Source organism: Microcebus murinus, chromosome 2 (genome assembly GCF_040939455.1).
Source record: "Microcebus murinus isolate Inina chromosome 2, M.murinus_Inina_mat1.0, whole genome shotgun sequence".
Lineage (NCBI taxonomy): Eukaryota > Metazoa > Chordata > Mammalia > Primates > Cheirogaleidae > Microcebus > Microcebus murinus.
Window position 1 is genome coordinate 39619152 of NC_134105.1, and position 25365 is coordinate 39644516.

General features: G+C 38.2%; 2 protein-coding genes across 6 annotated transcripts in view; one reads left to right on the forward strand and one right to left on the reverse strand.

Moving 5' to 3' along the window:
• Window positions 1–1677, reverse strand: part of TXNDC12 (thioredoxin domain containing 12) — a 29825-nt gene extending 28148 nt beyond the window's left edge. The window contains exon 1 of the mRNA XM_012776236.3: window positions 1420–1677. Coding sequence (XP_012631690.1) covers window positions 1420–1516 — 97 coding nt within the window. The 5' untranslated portion in view covers window positions 1517–1677. The remainder of the gene's footprint in view (window positions 1–1419) is intronic.
• On the forward strand, window positions 1502–23949 carry BTF3L4 (basic transcription factor 3 like 4). Of its 5 annotated transcripts, none has more exons than XM_020289416.2 (6): window positions 1502–1576; window positions 6053–6119; window positions 9859–9972; window positions 20360–20561; window positions 21683–21742; window positions 22266–23949. In XM_020289416.2, exons 2-6 carry the CDS (start codon window positions 6066–6068, stop codon window positions 22310–22312), a joined length of 477 nt encoding a protein of 158 aa, XP_020145005.1. In that variant the 5' UTR covers window positions 1502–1576; window positions 6053–6065; the 3' UTR covers window positions 22313–23949. The 5 variants fall into 5 exon arrangements, with proteins under 5 accessions (XP_020145005.1, XP_012631686.1, XP_075854481.1 ...); XM_012776232.2 differs by lacking the exon at window positions 1502–1576 and adding an exon at window positions 2691–2813; XM_075998366.1 differs by lacking the exon at window positions 1502–1576 and adding an exon at window positions 2869–3194.
• Window positions 23950–25365: the final 1416 nt, after the last annotated feature.

Consider the following 25365-nt stretch of genomic DNA (forward strand, 5'->3'; position numbering starts at 1 on the left):
GCATTTTGGGAGATGGAGGCAAGAGGACTGCCTGTCGCCAGTAGTTCAAGACCAGCCTGGACAACACAGCAGGACCCTATCTCTACCAAAAAAAAAAAAAAAAAATTTAAATTAAAATGATGCCAGCTCCCTCATCCTCCCCAGCCTTTCTACTTCCTATTCCATCACAGTCTTATTTTCTTCCCAGTACTTATCACTCACTGAAACTGTCATCTTTATTAATTTGTTCATAAGTTCACTGTCTCTCTGACTTGAATATAAACTCCATGACAGCAGGAATCTTGTCCTGTCCTGCTCATAACTATATCCCTAATGCCTAGGATAGTGCCTGAAATATGATAGGTAATCAAAATTATTTACTGAATGAAGGAGTGATTGCATTCAGGTACACTGCATGTCCACCCAATCTCATAGGTGCAAATAGGGAGGATAAGAGAAAACAAAAAGAGCAGGACTGCAGCAGAATCATTCAATAGTAAGGTCAGTAAAAAAAAAAAAAAAAAAAAAAAAAATAGGAGGTTGGGATCCATGCTACAACTCAACTACTTAGAAAAGCACAAACTGAGTTCACAATCAATCCAATTTTCAACTAAGAAAGAGCTGGTGAGGCCATTTCTCATACACCAAACACTTCTCGGGCGATGCAGCTGCTATTTCCCAAGGGCAATGTGGGGGCAGTAACCTAACTCTTCAAGGAAGAGGTGAGGAACCTTCAGACTCAGAGCAGAAGTCTCTGCATATGCTGGTCCCCAAAGGCCCTATTTCTTCGAGGAGGGAAGGTGACCATTCTGAAGACCTATTACCACGTGGTAGGCACCAAGCTGGGCTCTTAAACATGTTTTTCCTAATTTACAGGCATTCCTTCCCCCAACCCAACCATAAATTTAAAGAGGTCTGAAGTACAACTCTCCCTCTACCCTTTTTTTTTGAGACAGAGTCTTGCTCTGTCACCTGGGGTAGAGTGCCCTGGCATTAGCATAGCTCACAGCAACCTCAAGCTCCTGGGCTCAAGCAATCCTTCTTTCTCAGCCTCCCAAATAGCTGGGACTACAGGCGCGAGCCACCACGCACCACTAATTTTTTCTATTTTTAGTAGAGACAGAGCCTCGCTCTTGCTCATGGCTGGTGTCTAACTCTTGACCTCAAGTGATCCTCCAGCCTCTGCCTCCCAGAGTGCTAGGTTTACAGACAGGCTTGAGCCACCGAGCCCGGCCAACTTCCCCCTTTTTAACATTCGCCAGACCCGGTACTCCCCACCCCAAGAAATCTTCAAAATCCAGGAACGATTGGGGAAGATAAAAAGAAATCTGGAGTAGCCCAAGAGATAGAACGGTAGGGGAGCGGTGTTAGGGCAAGAAGAGGGTTATACTGGGCTAGGGACCAGGAACAGTAAAGATCAAGATAAGAACGCGGTCTGACCCTTTCCAAGCCCACTATGTCCATCAGAAGAGATGACGAGGAGCAGGAAACTGAAGCCCAGCAAACAGGTGGCCCCGAGACGAGGCTGCAGCTCCATTGTAGTAGGTGCGCGGGGCCACTGGGCTGAGCGGACACAGGGCCGGAGTCCTAGCAGAAGGTCCGTACAGCTCCCCAAACGCGGCTGAACCCAACCCCTCGCGTTCCCAGGTGTTTTTTTTCCCCCAAACTCTAAAGGAAGTGATGTTAGACGGATGTGGGTGGTGCCTCCGGGGTCCGGCTTGGAAGGGGGTGAGTTTAAAGGTGCAGATCACGTAGAAGGGTTACTGGAGTTGGTCTGGAGTGTGAGTTGCTTTTCTCCAATTCTGGACGTCTAGGTCCCGGGAATAAGCAGGAAAAGCTGGGCCAAGACAGTGGGGGCGGGGGAAAGGTTCGAGAAAACCGTTGAAGGCGGCCTCCGCCACCCAGTCTCGCCCCTCCCCCCGAACCGCTGCTCTAGGTCTCAGTATTCAAATGCAAATTATTGATTGGAGAAGTCTGAGGCTCACAACGGAGGGCGGGTTACCCGTTGGCCTTGGATTACCCTTACCCCTCCACAATTAAAAAAGACTGGACAGCTGGATTTAATTGTTAGGTTCCTGGTCAGGTCTCCGACGAAACCTGGCAACCTGCGGTGCTCGGTCTTGTGCCTTGGAGACATGCCCTTTCCCACTGGAGAAGCAGCGCAGGACCTTATGTTTCTTTGCAACTGCAGTATTTCCACTCAAGGATGATGCAACCAACTGATGCAAGCTCTGAGAAAATCTAACTTGAGGCCTCTTATTGCAAAACTATGTGGATTTAGGACACCAGGACATAAGTCACTGCAGGCATTTAACGTGTAAAGCTGCTTCTGGTTAAATATATTTTTGTGTGTGTGCGTTAAGTATTTTTTCCCATTTTTTCCCCCTCTGCTGCATAACAAACATGCCAAAATTTCCTTTCTTTCCAACTGGTACTAGTTCAGTCCTGTAGTGCGTACTTAATGCACAGTGAAAAGGCATCCGAACAAAAGCACACACCCAAACAAAAACACACTGCCCTTTTATTAGGTTCCCTACAAGTTACAGGCACAGACACAATGGAACGCTCGGAAGACTGCAAACTCCAGGATGCAGCGCGGCCACCTGCACCTGCCGTCAATAGAAATAGTGGGGTGCGCAGAGCACGCTGGGTTTTGTAGTTCGAGTATGCGCTCCCGGGATAGGCCACTCCGGAGAAGGAGAGGCGGGGCCGGCTGTGTCACGTGCGCCCTGCTCCCGCCGCTGCCTCCGCCGCCGTCGTCTTTCTCTGTCTCGTCTGAGGCAGCCATCTTGCTCTTGCCGCGTGCTGGTGTTGGAGGACCCTCCCTGCTTCAGGTGAGACCCCCGGCGGTCCCGCCACTCCACGGCCATAGGCCGCTGCGCACGGTCTCCCCCCGCCCTCTTCTTCCAATACCTGCCAACCGCTCGGGCTGCCACTTCCGCCGTGGCGCGGCGAGTGGGGGCGGAGGCGGCTGGCTTGGCCTGTCGGTTACCGGCGGCGCAGCTGGGGGTCGGCACCTGAGGGAAGGTCCCCAGCACCACCGCCCCCTGTGTGGGCGAGCGGGCCCGTGCTGTTGCCGCCCGGATCCAGTCCCAGGAGGCGGCGGGCGCCCCTTCTCTGTCCCATTACTTACAGCAGTGTCGTCAGCTTTGAGCTTTAATACACCCTGTTGTCATCGCATTTGATCCTCCCGGTCTACAGATAGGGAAACTGAGGTTAGCATCCCAAGCTCTGCAGCCCGAACTCGGTTGCAGCGCTCTTCACCTTGTAATGGCAGTATTTGTTTACAAGTCTGCCTCTTTTGAGATATTGACTTCCAAACCCCCTCACACTGCCCGATGTTTGACCGACAGGCACAGTGTTGCACAGCTAGTGAATGGCGGTTTCAACTTCCGTTCCCACGTTCTTTCACTTTACCATAGCTGTCCCCTCGGGAGTGGTAACAATAGTTACCATTTATTGAGTATCTTCTGTGAGCTATGCCCTAATCTAATTTAACCCTCAGAACAACTCTATGAAGTATGTGGCGTTAAACCTTTCCTAATGCAGGAGTAATACAAGTTCAGAGTAAAATCTTTCCGAAGCCTTTAGTGGTCTTTCTGATGCCTAAGCCTGTGCTTGTCTTAGAGAAACCCTGCATAAAATACAAAGTAGGGACTAAAGGTTGAAATTACTTTTGGCTCTGTGTAAACATGGATGTAAAAGTGCCCACTACAATGCTTGTAATTTAGTCACTCAATAAATACAGGTGAACTTCATTATTTTCACCCTTTCTTGAGTCCTCGAGAAGAATGCTAAAAGATCCTTGGGTCCCCAGTGAAGAACTCGGTAATCATGTGGCTTTAGGAAGTTACTTCCCCCTTTTGAGCTTAGAAAAGGACTTCTCCCTTCTGAGCCCTCATTTCTTAATTTATTAAATTGGGAGAGAGATGACTGTTTTGTTTATAATTTATAACCTGCTGCTAGTGAGTATTGATACGGCCTCACATATAAGACACGATTGATGGGTACAATAAAGTAAAGGTCAGTTGAGGAATAGAGAATTAAACCAAGTGATCTTTGAGGCCTACTCCAGATTCTGAGCTTGACATCTCTTTCATAGACTGAGTCCAGTCCTCTTTCCTACTTGAATTCCACTCACCCCAACTTGCTAACAGAGAAAAGACCTCCCTTCCTCCTCCCCTACCACCTTAAGTTTCCAACCTCCCTAAAATCCTTTTTCTCTGAGATACTCCTTGGGAACAAGATTTCTCAATTCTGTTGTCCTGAACACCTGAATAGAATCTGTTCTTTCATCAACACATTGATTTAAAGAATTAATTTTATTCTTGCTTTTGGCTCAAACAAGTCAGGACTCTTTATGTCTTGACTTCTCAACCTCCATCTCTTCTCTTGGGAAGTGTTACTTCAAAATGCAGCCCCCCAGAGGGGCTCCCAGTGTCAAATATATTTTCATTTATCCCTCTTAGCCCCTTTTTTTGTAAGAAATTCCTTAAACTCTTCCCCTCCCCAACCCCACCTCTGTGACAGGAGATCCTTAAGCTCTTTGTTTATTACTACACCTTCATGGCCACATTCCTTTGAGAAAAGTGAATATTGATCCTTTTCTGTGGATGTTTGAGTATAGAGATTGGGATTTACATCAGCAAATTTAAGTCTGTGGCAGAGCTAAGATTGGCACACACCTAAGATTTCTTGTTTTGGACTCTAAATACACTTCCTCCTATAAAAGAGTTTTTAGCTACTTAAGGATTGTGATATGGTGCTGAACAAAGAGTGAAGAATCATAAATTCTAAATGTTATTTGGGAACTGACTTTATTTGGCTTAAAGAAGATATACATACAGATTAATGCCAGAGTACGGTGTCAGAGCACAAAATAGTTTGATTCTTATTTTTTTCAGCTTTCAAATGAAGAAAACAATATTTTTTTTTATCTGAATGATGATTATACATGGGTTAGAGAATTGGCCAGAGAAGGTTTGATAGCAGCCTATCAGTTATTCCCTCCCTCACTTCTCAGTAATGATTTGTTGATCCACAGAACAAGTAAAACAAGACTTTTAAGTTGGCTTTTATTGTTTATATAGTGTGGAATGTAATAACCCATTCTAAACTTAAGAACTTTTTTCCCTTAGGAATATCACTGACCAGCCTAGGATTCATGATTTTATAATGTTCAAGTCTTCAAAATTGAGATTAGCTTTAAAAAACTTGTTTTAAGTCTCCTTCCCTCCCCCCCAAATTTAGTATTTTTTTTCTTTTATTTTTTTCTTTAATTTTTTTTGCTTTATTTTCTTAATTTCCCTTGAGTGTGGATAGGACTGCACCAAATTTAGTATTAATGTAGCAGACATATGTTTTTGTTAAACTGTACAATGAAGCATTTTATCCTGTATGCAAGAATGTCTTTGAAAGTGTGACATACTATATCAGTGCAAGGTATCATATGAACTGTGGAGAGTACGCTGAATGTCTGGAAATCTGGTTCTCTTTCCCCAACATTAACATACCATCTGACCTTGAATAGAGGACAGGACTACCTGATATCTTGACAGCTAGATAGCCTATTGTTGAATTTCTTCTTTGTTCAGTTTTTTTTCTTTTTGTTGTCTTTGTGGTCTATAAGAAATACAGAATGTGATTTGGGAGAAAAAAATCTACTTGAATATTTTGCTAATAACATTTGGTAACAGCTCTCTGCTATAAAAATCTTTGGAGGAAAAAACTGGCTTGACTACAGAGATTTCATAATTGGTTAGGTTTAACTGAATGTCAGAGAACTGAATTATCTTTTAAGGAGGGATCTTCAAATAGGTGACTTTGAATCCCATTCTATTTTCTGTTTGTATATTTGCCTCCCTCATGGTAATTTAATTTTGATTTTTTTAAATATCTGGTTTATGAAGCTAGAACTAGTTATTAATATTTATTAAGAATATAGGCAGTATTAATATGATCATGATGTTAATGCATACTGCAAGCTCAGTGAACCAGAAGGTACTGTTTGCATAAACAGTTTTTTAATTTTGGTAAAACAGTGACTTTAACAAATCTATTTTTCCCCCCCTAGATTTACCAACAGCATGAATCAAGAAAAGTTAGCCAAACTTCAGGCTCAGGTCCGGATAGGGGGCAAGGTGAGTGTGGCATAAGAAAAATTGATAGGAGAATGTATGATAACCAGATAGTATTATTTTGGACTTGTGGTCTTGGAAAATCTAAAATCTTTTCAATAATCAAAATCAAACCACATTCCAATTTGAAAATAACTTGTCCAGACCTAAAATAGGTAAATAGAAAACTTTTCTCTATGATGGTACAATGGAAATAGCCACCTTTGTTTGAGTCCTAACTCTTAACATCTGCTAGTTATATGACATAAGCAAGTTACCCAACCTTGTTAAGCTTCCATTTTCTTATCTGCAAAAGAGAAATAATCCTGCATAAGATGCTTCTGAAGATTAGGGCAATGTTTTTAAATGCCTAACATGGTGTCTGGCACAAAGTAGATGCTTAATGAATGATAGCTGTTATTATGTTAGACTCGCCTAAAGGGCATACCAAATGTTAGGGTTACCTGTTCTTGACCGGATGTATCTACTTGTGCAGTTAGGTTTATAAGAGGTTTAACTGGAGACACTCAAGCTGTTTGTATGTTTTGTTCATTGCCAGGTTTTCCTCACAAATTCCTACCATGTTGGTGAATATGCATATGAGATTTCTTACTCCATGTACTTTAAAGCCTAAGGAAGAGCTAGTTCTGAACACCAAAAATCTTTGGTTCCCTTTAGCTGTGGCGCTGGACTCAGGGAGAATATTCTAGTGTTATCTCTGCCCAGTACAATCTTTGCAAAAGGGAAAGACAGAATAGTCCTTACCTCAGACCTCAGGTAGGGATAGTAGGACAGTACTTTATGTAGCACACCCCACTGTATCATTTACAGTGATGATAACCATAGCCTCTGGTTGGGCACAAAAGAGGAAGAAGGGAAGAAGTAACTAGTACTTTCTCATTCTTTCATAGTGATACAGTTATATGATTCTGGAGTCACATTAACCCACTCATGTAACCACAGTAGTCACATTGTAGCATCAAGTGTGATGTAATGTACCAATGCAAAAACTAGGGATATTCAAGAACCATAGAATATACCTGGAAGAGCTTGATGCAGCACATCACTCTTACATATTTTAAACCAGTGGTTGGTGTGTTCATTTAGCTGTTTATTGAGCACAAGTCAAGGTTTCCTGCTCCTGACACAGCTCCACTTGGAAGAGAGACATGCTCACAATTACAATGCAGAACAGTGAGTGTTATAATGAAGTACAAGGTGTTCTTGCCTAGGGAAGACAAGGAAGTCATCACTGAGCTTTTATTTAAAGGATAAACAAAAATTTATCACTAGGCAGACAGGTGAGAGAGTTCATGGAGGTAGGGTGAAAAGGGGATTGTCATTCCCATACATGCAAATGCACACAGTGCTGAGATAACACGGTACTTAATGGAATGGCTTGTTTTAGTTTACTACAGCTAGATTAGAGTACATAATGGATAGAGAATGGCAGGAAATGAAATGAAGAGGTAGTTTGGGGTTCCATCATAGTTTTATATGCCATACTAAGGAGCTTGAGAATTTATCCTATACGTGTAGGGAGTGGGCAGCTATTGAATGGTTTTAAGAACGAAATGACAGCCATTTTAGAAAAGTAACTGCTGGCATTGTGGAAAATGGAATGAAGTAGAAATTTGGCATGGAGAAAAATAGAGAGGCTATTGCTCTATTATGTGGGTCACAAATTTAGGGGTTTTGAGATTGACGAGTTTAATGACTGATAGGGTATGAAGGGTGAAAAACATGGAGAAGAGTCTGGGATGACCTGCAGATTTCTGGTACCACTGGCTACAAAACTTAGGAAATATAGAAAGAATAGATTAGTGGACTGGTAAGCTTTCAGACATGTTGAATTTGAGGTGCTTGAGGATCATTTGTGTTGAGGTATCCAGCAAGCAACTGAGCTATCCAAGTCAGGAATGCTTCACAAATAAATGACCATCTATGCAAATAGTTATACCTCAGCAACTGGATGTCAGCACAGCCTTTGCTGCCAGAGCTCTCTTCCACTGCCCAGAGTTGCTGAGATTAAAACCCCTGCCTCCCTCTATAAGGCTAATTCTCTGGCCGAGCACGGTGGCTCACGCCTGTAATCCTAGCACTCTGGGAGGCCGAGGCAGGTGGATTGCTCGAGGTCAGGAGTTCGAAACCAGCCTGAGCATAGAGCGAGACCCCATCTCTACTATAAATAGAAATAAATTAATTGGCCAACTAATATATATAGAAAAAATTAGCCGAGCATGGTGGCGCATGCCTGTAGTCCCAGCTATTCGGGAGGCTGAGGCAATAGGATTGCTTGAGCCCAGGAGTTGGAGGTTGCTGTGAGCTAGGCTGACGCCACAGCACTCACTCTAGCCTGGGCAACAAAGCGAGACTCCGTCTCAATAAAAAAAAAAAGGCTAATTCTCTGAGTACTACTGCAGAAGTTACCCAGAGATTGAAACCACCATTCCTTTCTCCTTATTGCTACCAGTTTTAGAAAGATTTAACCCTTAAGACTTAGGCTGCTTTTGGTAGTTTTCAGCTCTGCTTTAGGTTACATTTGTATATATTGGTCCAGGAATTTAATCCATTATTTTAAATAGTTTTTCAATGGGAAAAAAAAAATGTATTTAGAGTTTCAAAGTATCAATTTAGAAATGAACTTTTTGAATCTCAGTAAATAGTATAATTTTCAACCAATTTGCTTAGGCCAATATTCTAAACATCATCCTAGATTCCTCTTTTTCTCATATCCCACATTTAACTGGTCAGTAAATCATGTTGTCTCTTATAAGAATCTGACCTGACCCCTCACCATCTCCAGTGCCATAGCCCTCATCTCTCATAGGACTGCGTTTTCCACACAGCAACCTCAGTCATAAATAAATCAGATGAAGTCACGGTTATGCTTAAAACCTTTCAATTTCTTCTTATTGCAATTAGAATAAACTCCAGCTCCTGTCCATGGCATTCCCTGGCCCTTGCCTATCCTTCTGATTCCGTTTTCCTCCTTTCCCATTGTTCACTCTGCTCTAGCCACACTGGCCCATTTTCTCTCTCTAGAAAGGACAAGTTCAATCTTGTTTTATTCTGTTTGGATCACTCTTGCCCTGGTTGTGGGTCTCAATTCATTATATGTCACCTTTTCAGAGGGGCTTTCCTTGGACATTCTAATAAAGTAGTGCTTTACTGCTAACCAGTTGCTTACTGTGTTCTGTCTTTGTTTTCTTAATAGTACTTATCCCATTTGAAATTATCTAATTTGTTTATATGTTTATCGACTCTTTCCTCTGACTATAATGTATGCTCCTTCAAATAAGAACTTGATCTTTTTCTTTCCTGGATTCTTGGACTCTAGAACACTCACACAGTAGGCACTTACTTCTTAATTATATCATAGTTCACAAAATCTCAGACTATCTTTAGAGTTTATTGGCAGGGGGTGGTAGGTATTATAAGAAAACATTCCTTATAATGTTTGAAAATTGTTATAAAGTACACTAACTTGTCTTGAAGTTACAAATTGTGTTTTATTAATAAACAGTGTTTTGTGTTTAAGTGATAAAGACTGGATAATAGATAAGAATAAGAATTGGCTAGAACTGACCTTCAGAAATCTGGGTTAGGCTGACAGTCACAACGTCTGAGTAGTCTTATTAATCATTACTATTTAGTCAGTTTTTTGTGTGGGTTTTAGTTAGATTATTGTGATGCATGGGAAGACATGATTATAATTATCAGATGCTAGACATGTTAACACTTCTGTTTCGTTATTTTTCAGGGTACAGCTCGCAGAAAGAAGAAGGTGGTACATAGAACAGCTACAGCTGATGACAAGAAGCTTCAGAGTTCTCTTAAAAAACTTGCTGTGAATAATATAGCTGGTATTGAAGAGGTATGATCACTTTGTAAGTTGTTAAATTCTATGGGAAAATACCACATGCACAAATAATTGTCTATTCTGCTGAGAATCTAAATGAAAAAAAAAAAAAAAACAAATAATTGTCTAGACTTTTCAAATGTAAAATATCACCTTAGAATCTTTGATATTATTATCCAGATGTTTTTGAAGGACTGTGGCAATTGAATTTGCTTTTTGTATGAAATCGAATGATGCTCAAAAAAATAATTTTAACAGGCAGTCAAGGATTTTAATTATACTTTTCAGACATATATTTGCATGTATGACAACATTATGTAACTGCTGTTGAATTTTAACGGAAAATAAGGTATCTTATAATATAGAAGTAGACCCCAAGATTCCTTCAAATAAAATAGACTTTTTTTTTTTTGAGATAGGGTCTCACTCTGTGTGCCCAAGCTGGAGTGTAGTGGCCTGAGCAGAGCTCACTGTAACCTTGAATTCCTGGATTCATGGGATCCTCACTCAGCCTCCTAAGTAGCTAGGACTACAGGCACATGGCCACCAGGCCTGGCTAATTTTTTCTTTTTCTTTTTTTTTTTTTTTAGAAATGAGGTCTTGCTATGTTGTCCAGCCTGGTCTTGAACACCTAGGCTCCAGTGATCCTCTTACCTCAGCCTCCCAAAGTGCTAGGATTACAGGCATGAGCCACTGCCCCTAGCCTAAATAAGGTAGACTTTTTTATTTTATTTTATTTTACCTTAAGGGCACCTTTCTACAAAGCCGCTTTATTACATCAGCCAAAAGACTCTAGCAATAGCTTTACATGAATTGGATTTCTTATTAGAACTCTTTCAAAAATTATTGATTAAATTTTTTAAGTCAGTTTTTTTTGTTGTTTTTTTTTTTTTTTTTTTTTTTTTGGTTTGGTTTGGTAATAATTTCAGTATATTTGGCCCCAAAACACCAAATATGGAAAACATTTTTATCATTTTTAATTAAGTCAGTTTATTGTTTTAATGATACTATTTTTCTCAAATATGAGACCAAAGATAATACTATTCCAAAGGATACTCATGGAAAATTAAAATAACATCAACTACTTGTGATGTTGCCATCTAGATCCACCTCTGCCTGATGATTCCATTTCTGATAGTAACCAATGTTTACATTTCCGTTGGGTAAGTTAAATTTAATTATAGCATTACCATATGTGGCACCACCTCACAGTTTTTAATAGGTTATTCATATGTGCTATAAAACTTGAATCAGAAATAACATGGAGGTAGGGATCATTAATAAAGAAGTAGCAGAGTTCCAAAGAAAAGGCAGTGAAATGGCAAATTGCCTCATGTTCCTCCCACCATCCATATATGAGTGAATAAAATTAACACATTTAAATCTGCTTCGTACTTTCAAAATCATGTGCTGACAAAATAGTAGAAAATGTAAGCTGCAAGCATCTTTTTTTCTTTCAGCTTGACATGACTGTGCATTCTTACACTGATAAAAGATCAGAACTTTGGCTGGGCACAATAGCTTACACCTGTAATTCCAGCCCTTTGGGAGGCCAAGGCTGAAGGATCACTTGAGGCAAGGAGTTTGAGACCAGCCTGGACAATTTAGCAAGAGTGTATCTCTACAAAAAGTTAATAAGTTAGCCTGGCTTTGTGGTGTACCCTTGTAGTCCCAGCTACACTGGAGGGTACGGTGGGAGGATTGCTTGAGCCCAGGAGTTTGAGGTTACAGTGAACCATGATCAATTGCAAGACTGCACTCCAGCCTGGGTGACAGAGTAAGACCCTGTTTCTAAAAAAACAGTTAGCATTTTATTTGCAAGTCTTGAAATTAATCACTTTATACACATTATTTTTTTTTCTGAGCTTTTGAAAGTTTTTATGTCTTTTCATTGACCTAAAATAATTTTTAGGGAGATCATTCTCTTAATCTTGGATATATTTTAGAATAAACAAATTTAAGTCCCTTCAAACCTCTTTAAAAATCCAAAACTTGGAAAAATAAATTAAATTGCAGTAATAGACATGAAATCTGATAATGTTAAACTAAACCTACTTGTAAATGTTTATGCAATTTTATATCTTCGTCTATCTTCTACCCTTCAATTCCTTTGCCCCCAACCTCAGCACTATTGACGTTTTGAACCAGATAATTCTTTGTTGTGGGAGTTGTCCTGTGCCTTGTAGGATGTTTAGCAGCATCCCTGGCCTCTACCTACTAGATTTTAATACCACTCTCAACCCCCTAGTTGTAATAATAAAAAATGTCTCTAGATATGGCCATATATCCCTTGGAGACAAAATCACCCTTGGTTGAGAAACACTTCTTTAGAGAGGAAAACAATTATATTTACATCTTCCTTGCAGTATGGATTTAACTGTAATATCTCTAGGGAGATGTTTTTAATCAGATTTGAAAGACTTTATGGCTCTTAATATTAGTAAAACTTTTAGTGGAAGGGTAGCATTAATTTTATAAATGTTTTACAATGAAATAAGGAACCAGTTAATAATCTTCGATCTTTTCAGAATATAATCAAACTTACACTGCTGTGCTGTTGTCATGGTATTGTAACTGAAGTTGTCATAATAAAGTACTTAATGATAATCAACACTTATTGAACATCTACTGTATGCCAAGCATTTTGCCAAGGACTTACTATACAATAGTACATAAGATATTATTCATGGCCTCTGTCCTTTGTAGTTTACAGTCTAGTAGGGAAACTAATTAGACAAATATGTATTATCCTATTTTAGCATCACAATATATCCCTTTGAGTTGGTTGTTGTTGGTTACAGATAAGAGAGCTGAGGTTTAAAGAGTTAAGATACCTGCCCTAGATTACACAGCTTCTGAGTGTTGGAATTCCAGATTTAAACTAAGGTGTGTCAAAACCAGAGTTCGGGCTAGGCACGGTGGCTCATACCTGTAATCCTAGCACACTGGGAGGCCAAGGTGGGAGGATTGCTTGAGCTCAGGAGTTTGAGACCAGCCTAAGCAAGACCAAGACCTCATCTCTACTAAAAGTAGAAAAAATTAGCCGACTAGGGTAGTGCGTGCCTGTAGTCTAGCTACTTCGGAGGCTGAAGTGGTAAGATTGCCTGAGCTCAGCAGTTTGAGGTTGCAGTGAGCTTTGATCACACCACTGCACTCTGGCTTGGGTGACAGAGCAAGACTCTGTCTTAAAAACAAAGCATAGTTTATGCTATTTGTTAATTTGTGCTGCTTTTGGTCTTTTCATTTATACTTTCTTCCACTCACTTTTCGTCTTTTCCTCTTGCCCCTTCCGTACATCACCCCCCACCAAAAAAAGTGAAAGTAAGAGGTATACCTGCCTTATACCTTGTATTATTGAGAACCTGCCATGCAGAATTCATCCAGGGATGGGGAATAAACTCTTTTATTAAAAGGATTTGTTCTGTGAAATTTGGATTCAGTCAAAAGGCCACACTCAAAGATCCAGAAGACTACTGTTGGCCCCAAGGCTGTGGGTTCTCTGCTCCTGAAAGAAATCCTCATCAGTATTTCCAAGGACATTGCTGTTTCTCTTTTTTTTTTTCTTGAAACAGAGTCTCACTTTGTTGCCCAGGGTAGAGTGAGTGCTGTGGCGTCAGCCTAGCTCACAGCAACCTCAAACTCCTAGGCTCAAGTGACCCTACTGCCTCAGCTTCCCAAGTAGCTGGGACTAACAGGCATGCGCCACCATGCCCGGCTAATTTTTTTGTATGTATATTTTTACTTGGTCAATTAATTTCTATTTTTAGTAGAGACAAGGTCTCACTCTTGGTCAGGCTGGTTTCAAACTCCTGACGTCAAGCGATCCACCCGCCTCCGCCTCCCAGAGTGCTAAGATTACAGGCATGAGCCACCACACCCAGCCTGCTGTTTCTCATTTTTCAGGTTTTTTTATTTTTGTTTCTCTGAGACGAAGTGCAGTGGCCCAGTCATAGCTCACTGCCTTGAATTCCTGGGCTCAAGTGATTCTCCCACTGCAGCCTCCTGTGTAGCTAGGAATACAGACACATGCCACCATGCCCGGCTAATTTTTTTTTTTTTCTTATTTTTTGTAGAGATGGTGTCTTGCTATGTTGCTCAGGCTGGTTTTGAACTCCTGGCCTCAAGTGACCCTCCTGCCTCAGCCTCCTAAAGTGCTAGGTTTATAGATATGAGCCACTACATGCCTGGCGTCCATTTTTAGGTCTTAATATAGGTGTTATTTCCTCCCAGAAGCCTTCCTGATAGCACCCTTCCACAACATTTATGGAGAGAAGGATTAGGTGCCTTTCCTATGTGCCTCCACAATGCCCTGTATTTACTTTTACTATAGCACTTATTAAACTGTGTGGTGAGTTCTTTTTTGACATCCCCACTACAGTTCTAACTTTTTGAGAAGTCATAGCCCCCAAAACATCACACAGAGAATTAATACTAATTACATAATAGGCATGTGTACACTCCAGCTGCTTCCCTGCCTTCCCCTACCCCTGTGTTTGTTGTCTTTCAACCCTTACAAACTAGAACAGGGAAAATATACATAAAGTAATTAACAATACAAGGTAGCAACTATAAAATTTCTGAATATTTGAACCTAAGATGGGCTGGGCATGGTAGCTCACGCCTGTAATCCTAGCACTCTGGGAGGCCTAGGTGGGTGAACATTTGAGCTCAGGAGTTCGAGACCAGCCTGAGCAAGAGCGAGACTCCGTCTCTACTAAAAATAGAAAGAAATTAGCTGGACAGCTAAAAATATATAGAAAAAATTAGCCAGGCATGGTGGTACATGCCTGTAGTCCAGCTACTCAGGAGACTGAGGCAGAAGGATTGCTTGAGCCCAGGAATTTGAGGTTGCTATGAGCTAGGCTAACGCCACGGCACTCTTGGCCAGGCAACGGAGTGAGACTCTGTCTCAAAAAAAAAAAACCTAAAATGGAGAGGAATTTTACTTTTTTTCTTCTTTCTATAATTGGTTTTTTGAAAAGATATTTGTACTTTATATAACTTTGCAGATCTAAAATGTTTCTGTTTAGGAACATTTAGTATACTAGTAATACATATAACCTGGCTTGCTCACCTTTTTTTTTTTTTTTTAACAGTTTTGGGCTAAAACCAAGCTTCTTCAGAGGGTAAAAAAGAAGCTACTATGTTAAATGTATACATGAAAACATGTATATGGCTTTCAGAAACAGATATGAAAATATATATGTGTGTGTCTTAGAATAGAAGAAACATTAATTATAATTTTGTTATTTTTACTTTGGGATGTTTTAAACTTGTTACAAAGTGCCAAACTCAGGAATATACTATCTGGTTTTTGGCATTTTAAGATAAACACTTTTGATAAGAGAAGACACCATTGTCATTGTTGCAAAACATATTACAGTGCTTTTTCAAAGCATGAAATAAGTAGAAAATAATTAGTTTGGTGAGTGAGGATCAGGGAAATCAGTGGTGGGTTTCAAAAGCTCATTGAATGCACTTTTGCCAAATAAAGTTCTAATCTTAATTTATAGGCTATCAGTATTAGTGATACTTTTTTATTTTCTACTTCCAAAGCTTAATTTATGTCCTCTCAGAAACTTTAAAAACTGAAATACTGGATTAAGACAAGCTTCTGGTCTTTTATGTATTCACTAGTTTATTGATTTGGTATAATAGATTATATATGGATTTTTTTAACATGTTACCAAAGACAGAGAAATCCAAAACTGTCAAAAAGTAAGGGATAGGGGCATGTCAGACTATTTCATACAAAGGTTAAGTAAATAAACAGGTTTTTGGAAGAAATTCTTAGGCAAATTTTCCAATTACAGTCCAGAACCAAGTTTCTGAAAATGTTTTATGACATTTGGAGAGATTTGAATGTGCTTATTATTTGGTAATCTAGTTGAATATAGTGACTGTGGTGTCCCCTTTCTTCCCCTGATAACATGTATCTATTGACAATAGGATCTGTTCCATTTCTTAGAAACAATTGATTTTATCTGATTTATTTGGTAAGAAATGTCAAAAAAGTGCTCTGATTCAGATGCCCTAATTATTCAAGTTGCTTCATAGAGTTTTATTATTATATTCAAAGGATAGTTTCTGTGTTATTTGGGGTGTAATTCTATCTCTTTGAAACCTTACCTATTGTTCCAGGCATAATCAGCTCTTTCTCTGTACTTATACTGCCTTTAGCTTAATTTTGCTTTGCTATAATACATTTATTACCATCTCATTGGTGCACAATGGTTACTTATTAACCAAATAGTCTGTTTTCTGTAGATTGTAAAAGTCTTGACAGCAGGGACCCTGTTCATTCATTGTTTATAGTGTTATTCCCTGTGATGAATTTGTTTGGGGCCTATTAAATTATAGAGATACTGATTATCCTAGGTGGAATTGTTCTGCAAGAAGTTAGCTGTAGGGAACTGGAGCTCAGGAGAAAACTTGAGAACAGGAATGTAAATTTTGTAATTGTACATCTAAGTTTTACTATTTATATTCTTCCTGGTTCTTATATTTCCTAAACCAGTTGTGCAGAAGGAGGACCTAAAGTTAGTGGTTGACTCTTCCACAGTTCCTTCTTTATCTAACTAGAGCTTCAGGTGCCTATGGGTGGACAGCTCTGAGTACAGGAAAGTAAAAGGGAAGCACTATGTCCCATTCACCTTATCCTTCCACAGTATCCTTACTTTCTCTCTTAGGATCCTATTCTTTTAGCTTTTTTTTTGGTTTTTACTATTTTTTTTTATTGTAGTAAAATATATATAACACAAAATCTGCCATTTTAACCACTTCTAAGTGTGCAGTTCAGTGGCATTCATTATGTTCACAGTGTTGTGTAACCATCACCACCATCTATTTCCAGAATTTCTTCATCTTCCCTGATACTCTACCCATTAAACAATAACTCCTTGTTCTCCTCTCCCTCAGCCCCTGGTAACCTCCAATCTATTTTCTATTCTGTGGATTTACCTATTCTAGATAGTTCATATAAGTAGAATAGTGCAATATTTGTCCATTTGTGCCCAGCTTACTTCACTTAGCATAATGTTCTCAAGGTTCATCTATGTTGTAGTATATATCAGAACTTTACTCCCTTCATAGCTGAATGATACTCCATTGTATGGGTATACCACATTTTGACTATTCATCTGTTTATGTGCATCTTTTGTTTTTAAAATAGCTTTCTTCCCCTCAATATAAATATATATTACTATTGTAGAAAATTAGGGGTATAGAGCAAATATAAAGATGACAATAATGTTCAACCATAATTTTACCAGACAGCTACTATTAGTCTTGTATTTTTACTCTTTCCAATCTTTATAGACATATATTTTTACATACCTAGATATACAATTTAGAATCCTTTCTTAAAAAAATAACATTATGGTATAAAAATTGTTTCATTCAAAAACTCCTAATAATCATCAGTCTAGCTGTCTACGTACATTCTAATATGTGGGTATACTGTACCGTAATTTAATATTTATTCTACACTGTAATGTTTTGATAATAAAAGAATCATATGTTGAATTTTTCTATACATAGATACTTATCCTTCTCTCTGATTTCCTTCAGATTCTTAGAAGTACAATTACTGGCTGAAAGGGCAGTGAACACTTTTAGAATTCTTCATCCATATTGCCAAATTGCTTTTCATAAAGAGTATAGCAGTTCACACTACCTACAGCATAGCTATAGAAAATCCCTGTCTCATCAGACTCTTTCCACCAGAGAGTAAGAGAAAGTGATCTCAGTATATAGTGTAGTGGTAATCTAATAACAGCTGTAAGCTTTAGCTCAACAATAGGTCATACTTCAAACTAGCCTTTAGAAATAAACAGGTGCTGATTGAGGATTGAATGTGAAGGACATCAGCTTATGAGAGTGTGTGCAAAGCCCATAATCCTCAAATCTGACATTTTCTAGACTCATAATTTTGCACACACTTATGTGCCTTATTCTTAAGAAGTCTGTTATTGGGCCGGGCGTGGTGGCTCACGCCTGTAATCCCAGCACGCTGGGAAGCCATGGGGGGTAGATCATTTGAGCTCAGGATTTCAAGACCAGCCTGAGCAAGACCGAAACCCCGCCTCTACTAAAAAATAGAAAGAAATTAGCTGGACAACTAAAAAGTATATATGTAATTAGCCAGGCATGGTGGCACATGCCTGGAGTCCCAGCTACTCGGGAGGCTGAGGCAGGAGGCTTGCTTGAGCCCAGGAGTTTGAGGTTGCTGTGAGTTAGGCTGATACCATAGCACTCTAGCCAGGGCAACGGAATGAGACTCTGTCTCAAGAAAAGAACAAATCGGGAAATCCAGGTTAAACTTCTTGGTTTGCACTTAACCCCAGCTATTTGTCCTTGAGTATGTTTCTTAGCCAAGAACTGTTGTCTTGAGTATTTTTCTTTTTTTTTCTTTCTTTTTAATTTTTTTTTCCTTTTTTCCTTTTTTTTTTTCTAAATACAGTACTAGGCGGGTGAATTGAGTATTTATTTCTTTAACATGAAGGATTTGAACTGAAAGACCTTTAAGTTCAATAAGTATATAGCCTGAATTTTTAAAAATAATACTTATTTCAAATTTCTTGTGATTTTAATGTCTATAAATAATAAATGTCTCAAATTCCAATATTTGAGACTGTTTATAACTGGAAGTATTGTAGTAAACCATGTAATTTGATCTTGATTTGGAAAATATAGTCCTACCATATCTTTATTTATTCTTTTCCTGTACTAAAATTATGTGCTTCTAGGCTAGATCTAGAGTAGCATCCCATTTCATATCCACTGTTATCCTTCTCAAGTCCTTCCTGTCCCAGACTTCAGCCACTTTAACATTGAACTTTTCTATCAAAACTATAATTATCTTCAAAGTATATAATTTATCTTTTCTAAAGTTAATATTAAGTAACTCACAATGCTATTTGTTTATAACAGCTGGATTAAATGCTTATTGTGCGTGAAATACTTAATAGAACCTTAAGTAGAATACTGAGAGAGGGAAGGGTATAGAATTAAAATAGTGATTTTTATCAGAAAAGGTTGGGGACTCATTTGTGGGGTTTAGTTATAATTTTCCAGGGTTTAGCCTTTATTTTCTCTGTGTTCCAGGTCTTGCCTGAAATTTAGAAGTCCCTTTCTTCCCCTTCCTTTCTGGTGCTGTCAATAGTGGTGATCACCTCTGAGGAAGAAAAGCCCACTTCCCACTGACCATGGAGAACACTCAGCATCTCTGCTTGATTGTGACGAGGGCAGTTTTTGGATGGAACATGAAATGCTTCTAAAGTAGCCAAGAGTTAACTCTCCTAACCTTTTTATATTAATAAGCATGTTACCACCAAGGTAACTTACCCAGTGGAATCAACTACACAGTGGAATCACATTATTTACACATTTAAGTTATGCAAATTCAACTCTACCAAAAACAAAAACCCTAGAAAGTACATGAGTGAAAGAGAAAAATAATTTAAATAATGTGTGTTCAACCTTCCATTTCAGTAAGTCCCAGGCAATGGATGAAATCAAATCCGAAACAGTTCATATTAGTAAAAGTTATAGAAAGAATGTGAGGGTGACTTTAAAGGTTTCTCAATCATAGATAAAGCATGTTCAGGTAGCCAGGGAAGTGGGTGGGAGAGCTTCTTTGACCTTACAGGGTTATTGAAGGTTGTGGAGAAGCTACCCTTAAGAATTAGAGGAACTGACAAAATCCCCTATAAAGAATGACATGATGAGAACAAGGTGAAATTTTTATAATTTGTTAAGTGTTTGAAGGAGTGAAACAGCTGGTTGATTAAATTTCTGAGTGTTCTTTATGGATTTTCAGTGGTTATTTTTGCAATATACTATTTCCCCTTCACAGCCAGTCCCCTAAGAAAGATGCTACCCCACCAAATAGTAATTACATTGATTTTGATAGCATAAATTGAGTAAGATAATGGGTAATTTCATTAAGAAGCAAGTTCTTGGCTGATAATTCCATTTTATTTAATGTGGGCTTGAATTTCCTTCTCTTAGAAGTCTTTGAATTTAAAATCTAGATTCTATAACAAAATGACTATTTCTTGACCATCCTAGTCATTTGTGCAGTCTACACCATTGTACTTTATTACTGGGGTCTTTTTCCACTCATGTCCTCTGCTTAGCTATAATTACTACCTTAGCATTGCATAATTACCACGCAAAAAACCATAATTGGCTAAGTTGCTTTTTATTTTTTATTTTATTTGTTTGTTTTTAAGCCAGTCATATTTAGCAGTGGGGTGCTGTGTACCAACTTTAGTGGCACTAATGTTTATACGTTCTGATAACCCACTATCATTGGACCAGCCCTAAATTGCTTTTTAAAAAGATACTGTTTTAGTTGTATCTAGCATGTAAAGTATATTTTCCTTCTGTGATCATACAGGTGAACATGATTAAAGATGATGGGACAGTTATTCATTTCAACAATCCCAAAGTCCAGGCTTCCCTGTCTGCTAACACCTTTGCAATTACCGGTCATGCAGAAGCTAAACCAATCACAGAAATGCTTCCTGGAATATTAAGTCAGCTTGGTGCTGACAGCTTAACAAGCCTTAGAAAGTTAGCTGAACAGTTCCCACGGCAAGGTAAGTATTTTAATTTCGTACCTCTTTCTCCCCCGACCTTAGTTAACTTAATTGAAAAAGTGGGTTGGGCACAGTGGCTCACACCTGTAATCTCAACACTGGGAGGCTGAGGCAGAGGATCTCATGAAGCCAGGAGCTTGAGACCAGCCTGGACAACATAGAGACTCCATTTCTTAAAAAAAAATTTTTTTTTAATTAGCCAAGTGTGGTGGCATATACCTGTAGTCCTAGCTCCTCGGAAGGTTGAGGCAGGAAGGATCATTTGAGCCCAGGAGTTCAAGGTTGCAGTGAGCTGTGATCACACCACTGTACCTCAGGCTGGGCAACACAGCGAGACCCTGTCAATGAATGAATGAATGAATGCCCCATCTTAAATTGAATTTGCCCATATGTAATTATTTTACTTTGCATAAAGACACTTGTATGCTTCATAGAATTTTAAGTTTCTTTCTTTAGTAATTATGTAGTATAACATATAGAATATTCCAAAACATTTTGGTAATAATATAATATGTTGAGAGGTAATTGCCTAAAAGAAAAGTGCCAGGATCTGCAGGCCTCAGTTTAAACAGTCAATTTGATATTCACTGCTAATTAATGACAACCAGAAAATACTGTTATCAGAGAACTATATTTTTGTCAAATATTGTTGATTGCACTGTAGATGTAACAACCATAAGTTGTAAGTTTCCAAGATAATCCTAATTCAGATATGTATTATTGCCCCTAAAAATCAAAAAGGCTAGTATTTCAGTGGCTATACTACAAAGCCATACACTTTCTTACACCAAAAGAAATGGGAAGAAACTTGATTTGGGGAAGATAGCCACCATAAATTTAATGTCTTTTTACTCAGACTCATCTGAATTATTCCATTTTGCAATAAATTTTACCTTTGCTGCACACTGAAATTGCCAGCTATATTGGTGTGTATTTAAATTAAAGTTTTATTGATTTTAATGTTACTTAAGCAAAGAAATATGAATAGCATTTTAGATTGAAAATATTTAGCTTTTTCTGAGCAAACATGAGATTTAGACAGGAAAAAGGGATAAAGATTTTAAGCATTCTGTTAAAGGTCATTGTCAATGATTAACAACATTAAAATAAATTTTTTGTAGTTTTGGATAGCAAAGCACCAAAACCAGAAGACATTGATGAGGAGGATGATGACGTTCCAGGTAAATGACATTTCTTTAGTCTTAAGATTTTTAGCATCTCATTTCACTCATGGCATGGATAACTTTCAGGTTTTTGTTGATTAGGAGCTCATAAATTTAAATTGATTCACAATGATAGGATTTAATGAAAAAAAATAACTACCACCCCCCATTTATAACTTTGAAATTGTTGTACAAAGCTCTGCTGTCTGCATTTATTTAATTGAAATCACTGTGATTATAAATTTGCATAGTTACTGTTATAACATTTCTGTGTGAATTATAATTGACATATGAAAATGCTGTTCACCTTAATGGTTTGCATAGACAGAAAAGACAAATATTTCCTTAGGGTTACTGTTGTAAATCAATAATAAGATCCCACCAGTTTATTTCCGCCTATTGTCCTGTATGTTTTCATGCTAATTCTGGTTTCAATAATTTTGTTTTTTATTTGGGAAAGAAGTTAAGAGTTTCATGTACCTCTTTTTCCTTTTTTGTATTCTTTGATTCATTTACGTTTTTGTTTTGTTTTTTTTTTCAGATCTTGTAGAAAATTTTGATGAGGCATCAAAGAATGAAGCTAACTAAAATTTTTTTCTGGTTTTTGGAAGCTGGCATGGACTAGATTTAACAAATCAGCTATGTGGTTCCAAAGTTTTACAGACACGGAGAACATCACCTGTTACTAGTTCAGTAATATAAATATTTTGTATATTAATAATGCTGTTTGTTCAGCATTTTTTGGTCATTTGATTTTGCATTTTGCACTTCCTCCCAGGATCTATTCTTTTGGTCAAAATATGAAGTATTGGTGCAGTTTGAGGGTCTTTGGTTTTTGATTCTTGGGTTTTTTGTTGGGGTATTTTTGGTGTATGTATGTGTATGTATGCGTGTGGGTATGTATGTATACAGTGGAGAGCAAATTGGAAAACAGTTCTATTTATCCTCCTCCTTCCCCCAGTGGAAATAAAACAAATCTTTACATTTGTTACTTTTTTCCCCCCAATAATGCACAGAATTAATGAAAAGTGAGTATCATATATTTTAGATCTAAGAGATTTTCCATTGGAGGTTTGGTTTTTAATTTGCTTGGTTAACTATCATATTTTTCATACATTTCTCTGGGTTGAAAATGTCTTGAGATATTTTGCCACCAGCTTCATGCTGGAGTGATGGATAGCATATCTTTGGTGTGGTTGCCTTAGATTCAATTACCTAATCAGGCCCATAAGAATTTGTCTTACTAGCTTTCTTCCTAAATGCCTGTTTTCCTCTCATTTTGGTCTCCAAATGGCGTGGTCAGCCTTTGGTAATGTTCTTCATCTTCCATCTAGCTTGAGAAGGATGTTCTCCATATAGAGTTAAGTGAGTGCCTAATCTCTCTTTTTGTAAGAGTTCCCTCATCTTGAGGAACAACAGCTTCATCTGCAGCATTTCCTGTTGATTTTACAGTATGGTAGATTTCAAACTGGAATAGCTAGCATGTGCTTGCTAAATAATTTTATGCCAGCCTTATCCTATATTCTAGCTGTTCTTAATAGCAGGTGCAAAAATGCCTCTTTTCCAGCAAGGTTGAAATTGGGAATGTCCTTTTGAATCAGAAGAAAATAGGCCATAGACTCATCCCCCAGCACAAATGGGCATTCTGTGAAATGGTACTGGCCCTAGGATTATTTCCTCAATCACTGTCCTAATCTTGGCCATGAACCTACCTCTGGGTTGGATCTTACTATTGTAGCTGCTCGCAACACCCTCCTGCATGCTTAGAATAATGTTTTGGGGGGAGCACTGGTAAAACACAGTATTTATTTTTTCACCTCCTTTCAGAGGACTTGGAGGTAAGTTGCATTCATTCACTCAAGTTTCCCTCTTGCTGTCTGATAAAAGCTTGCATTTTGCTATATCAGCATTTGTTATAGCCAATGTTAAGGATAAGATTTAGAAAATCTATCATTTCCTGGCCCATTATCAAACTAACTATGGCTTAACTTTGCAGCATACCAACTTTTGTGTCAAGCTAGATATCTTTATTTGATATCTAAAGTGCAAGACCAACAAACTATTGAGAGATCTATAGACATGAAGGCAAAGCTCTTGTATTTTTTTCATCCAGACACCTCAATTTATTTTATAAATTTGTTCATTTTTCCTGTTATGTTTTATATAATATATGGACTTAACAAAATAAAATAACAGTAATAAAATAACAGTACAAAAGAGGAAAATATTTCCTCTTATGCTTCTCTTATTGTCTACAGAATTTCCTTCTTTTGTATTACTCTTCTATTCCCCATCACAAATGAATTTTAGTACAATCATTGTTTGAAATAATGTCTCATTCATTGTTAGGTCAGTAGCTCCCTACATGGTCTACATAATCCAGAATTCTTTTCCTCTGGTTATCCCAAAGGGCAAATTGTGGAGCAGAAAGAGTTGGGGTGACCGCTTCAAGTGGCTAGAAACAAATAAAGATCGGCAGTGTAGTTAATGAAAAAAAGAGTACATATCCAGAAGTCAGGAGACTTGTGTTTTAGTCCAGACTCTGGCATTCATTTTATGATCGTGGGCAGGTCACCTAACCACTCTAAAATTCATCATCAGTCAAATAAGATGTTTCTAAATCTAAAGTTTCTTCTGCAGTTCTGTGAACCTCATTTCTGAAAATTTTCAAGGATGGGATTCTACCATCTGTTCAGAGAAGTCTTTATTTTTATCGATAACCATAAATCTTTGTGTATATGCACTTCTGCTTTTCCACTTTTGATCATATGTTAGCTACTTAGAGAATCTCTGGTCATCGTTCCCTTTTATCTGACTACAACAATTCTTAATAGCTAGCCTGTCTTTGAGAGCATCAAAGAAATCCTCTGCAGAAAGAAATATTCCTGCCTTTAGCAGGGGTAGGTATAGGATAAGAGTATGGATGAAAATTTTGTGAATTACAGTGTTCTTGGCATAAATATGAGTTAAATAGTTTTTTATATATGAAGAACTAATTGCTAAATATGTACTTTTTACTAAGATTAGGTATTTTTTGCCAAGATAATTACAAATCACTTCCTGGGGAAATTGGTCTTAAAATATTAGGATAATTCAAGAATTGTCTGTAGAAAATTGATTCATGATCTTAATTTTTGTGGTTAGTCCTTTTAGGCTTTCGTAAAACTCCTCATTTATAACTGTTTTGGGCAAGCCCAAAGTAAATGGGCCCTTATATCTGTTTTACCCTTATTTTTCCTATTAAGTAATGTTTTAAGAATACACCAAGCACCTTAATTTGTTAAGTAACTACTAAATTCATTTTAAGAAGCGTATCATGTTCTTGTGAAAAATCTATATCTGGGATGTGTTTAATTTGTATTAATTCAGTGTTTAACCCTAAGTACCCATCAATAAGATATCATAATAAGAAATAGTATAGTGAGAAGAGCATAGGTTTTTAGCTAGAGATCAATTCCACTATCTACTGTTACACTGTAATCTCTCCAACAGGGCTGCTGCAGTGTACAACTTCAGGAGCCATTCATATTTGTGTTCCAGAAAGGGCCATTTTCATAGACTACAATGTGAATAATGCCCCTGTTAATAGTGCAACAGTGGCCTTGTTCTCTGAGCCTCAATTTTCTCTGTAAAATGGTGCC

Coding starts and splice junctions, on each gene's coding strand:
- BTF3L4 (XM_020289416.2), top strand. CDS start 6,066: ATGAATCAAGAAAAGTTAGCCAAACTTCAGGCTCAGGTCCGGATAGGG. Junction 20,562..21,682: donor TGAACAGTTCCCACGGCAAG/GTAAGTATTTTA, acceptor AATTTTTTGTAG/TTTTGGATAGCAAAGCACCA. Junction 21,743..22,265: donor GGAGGATGATGACGTTCCAG/GTAAATGACATT, acceptor TTTTTTTTTCAG/ATCTTGTAGAAAATTTTGAT.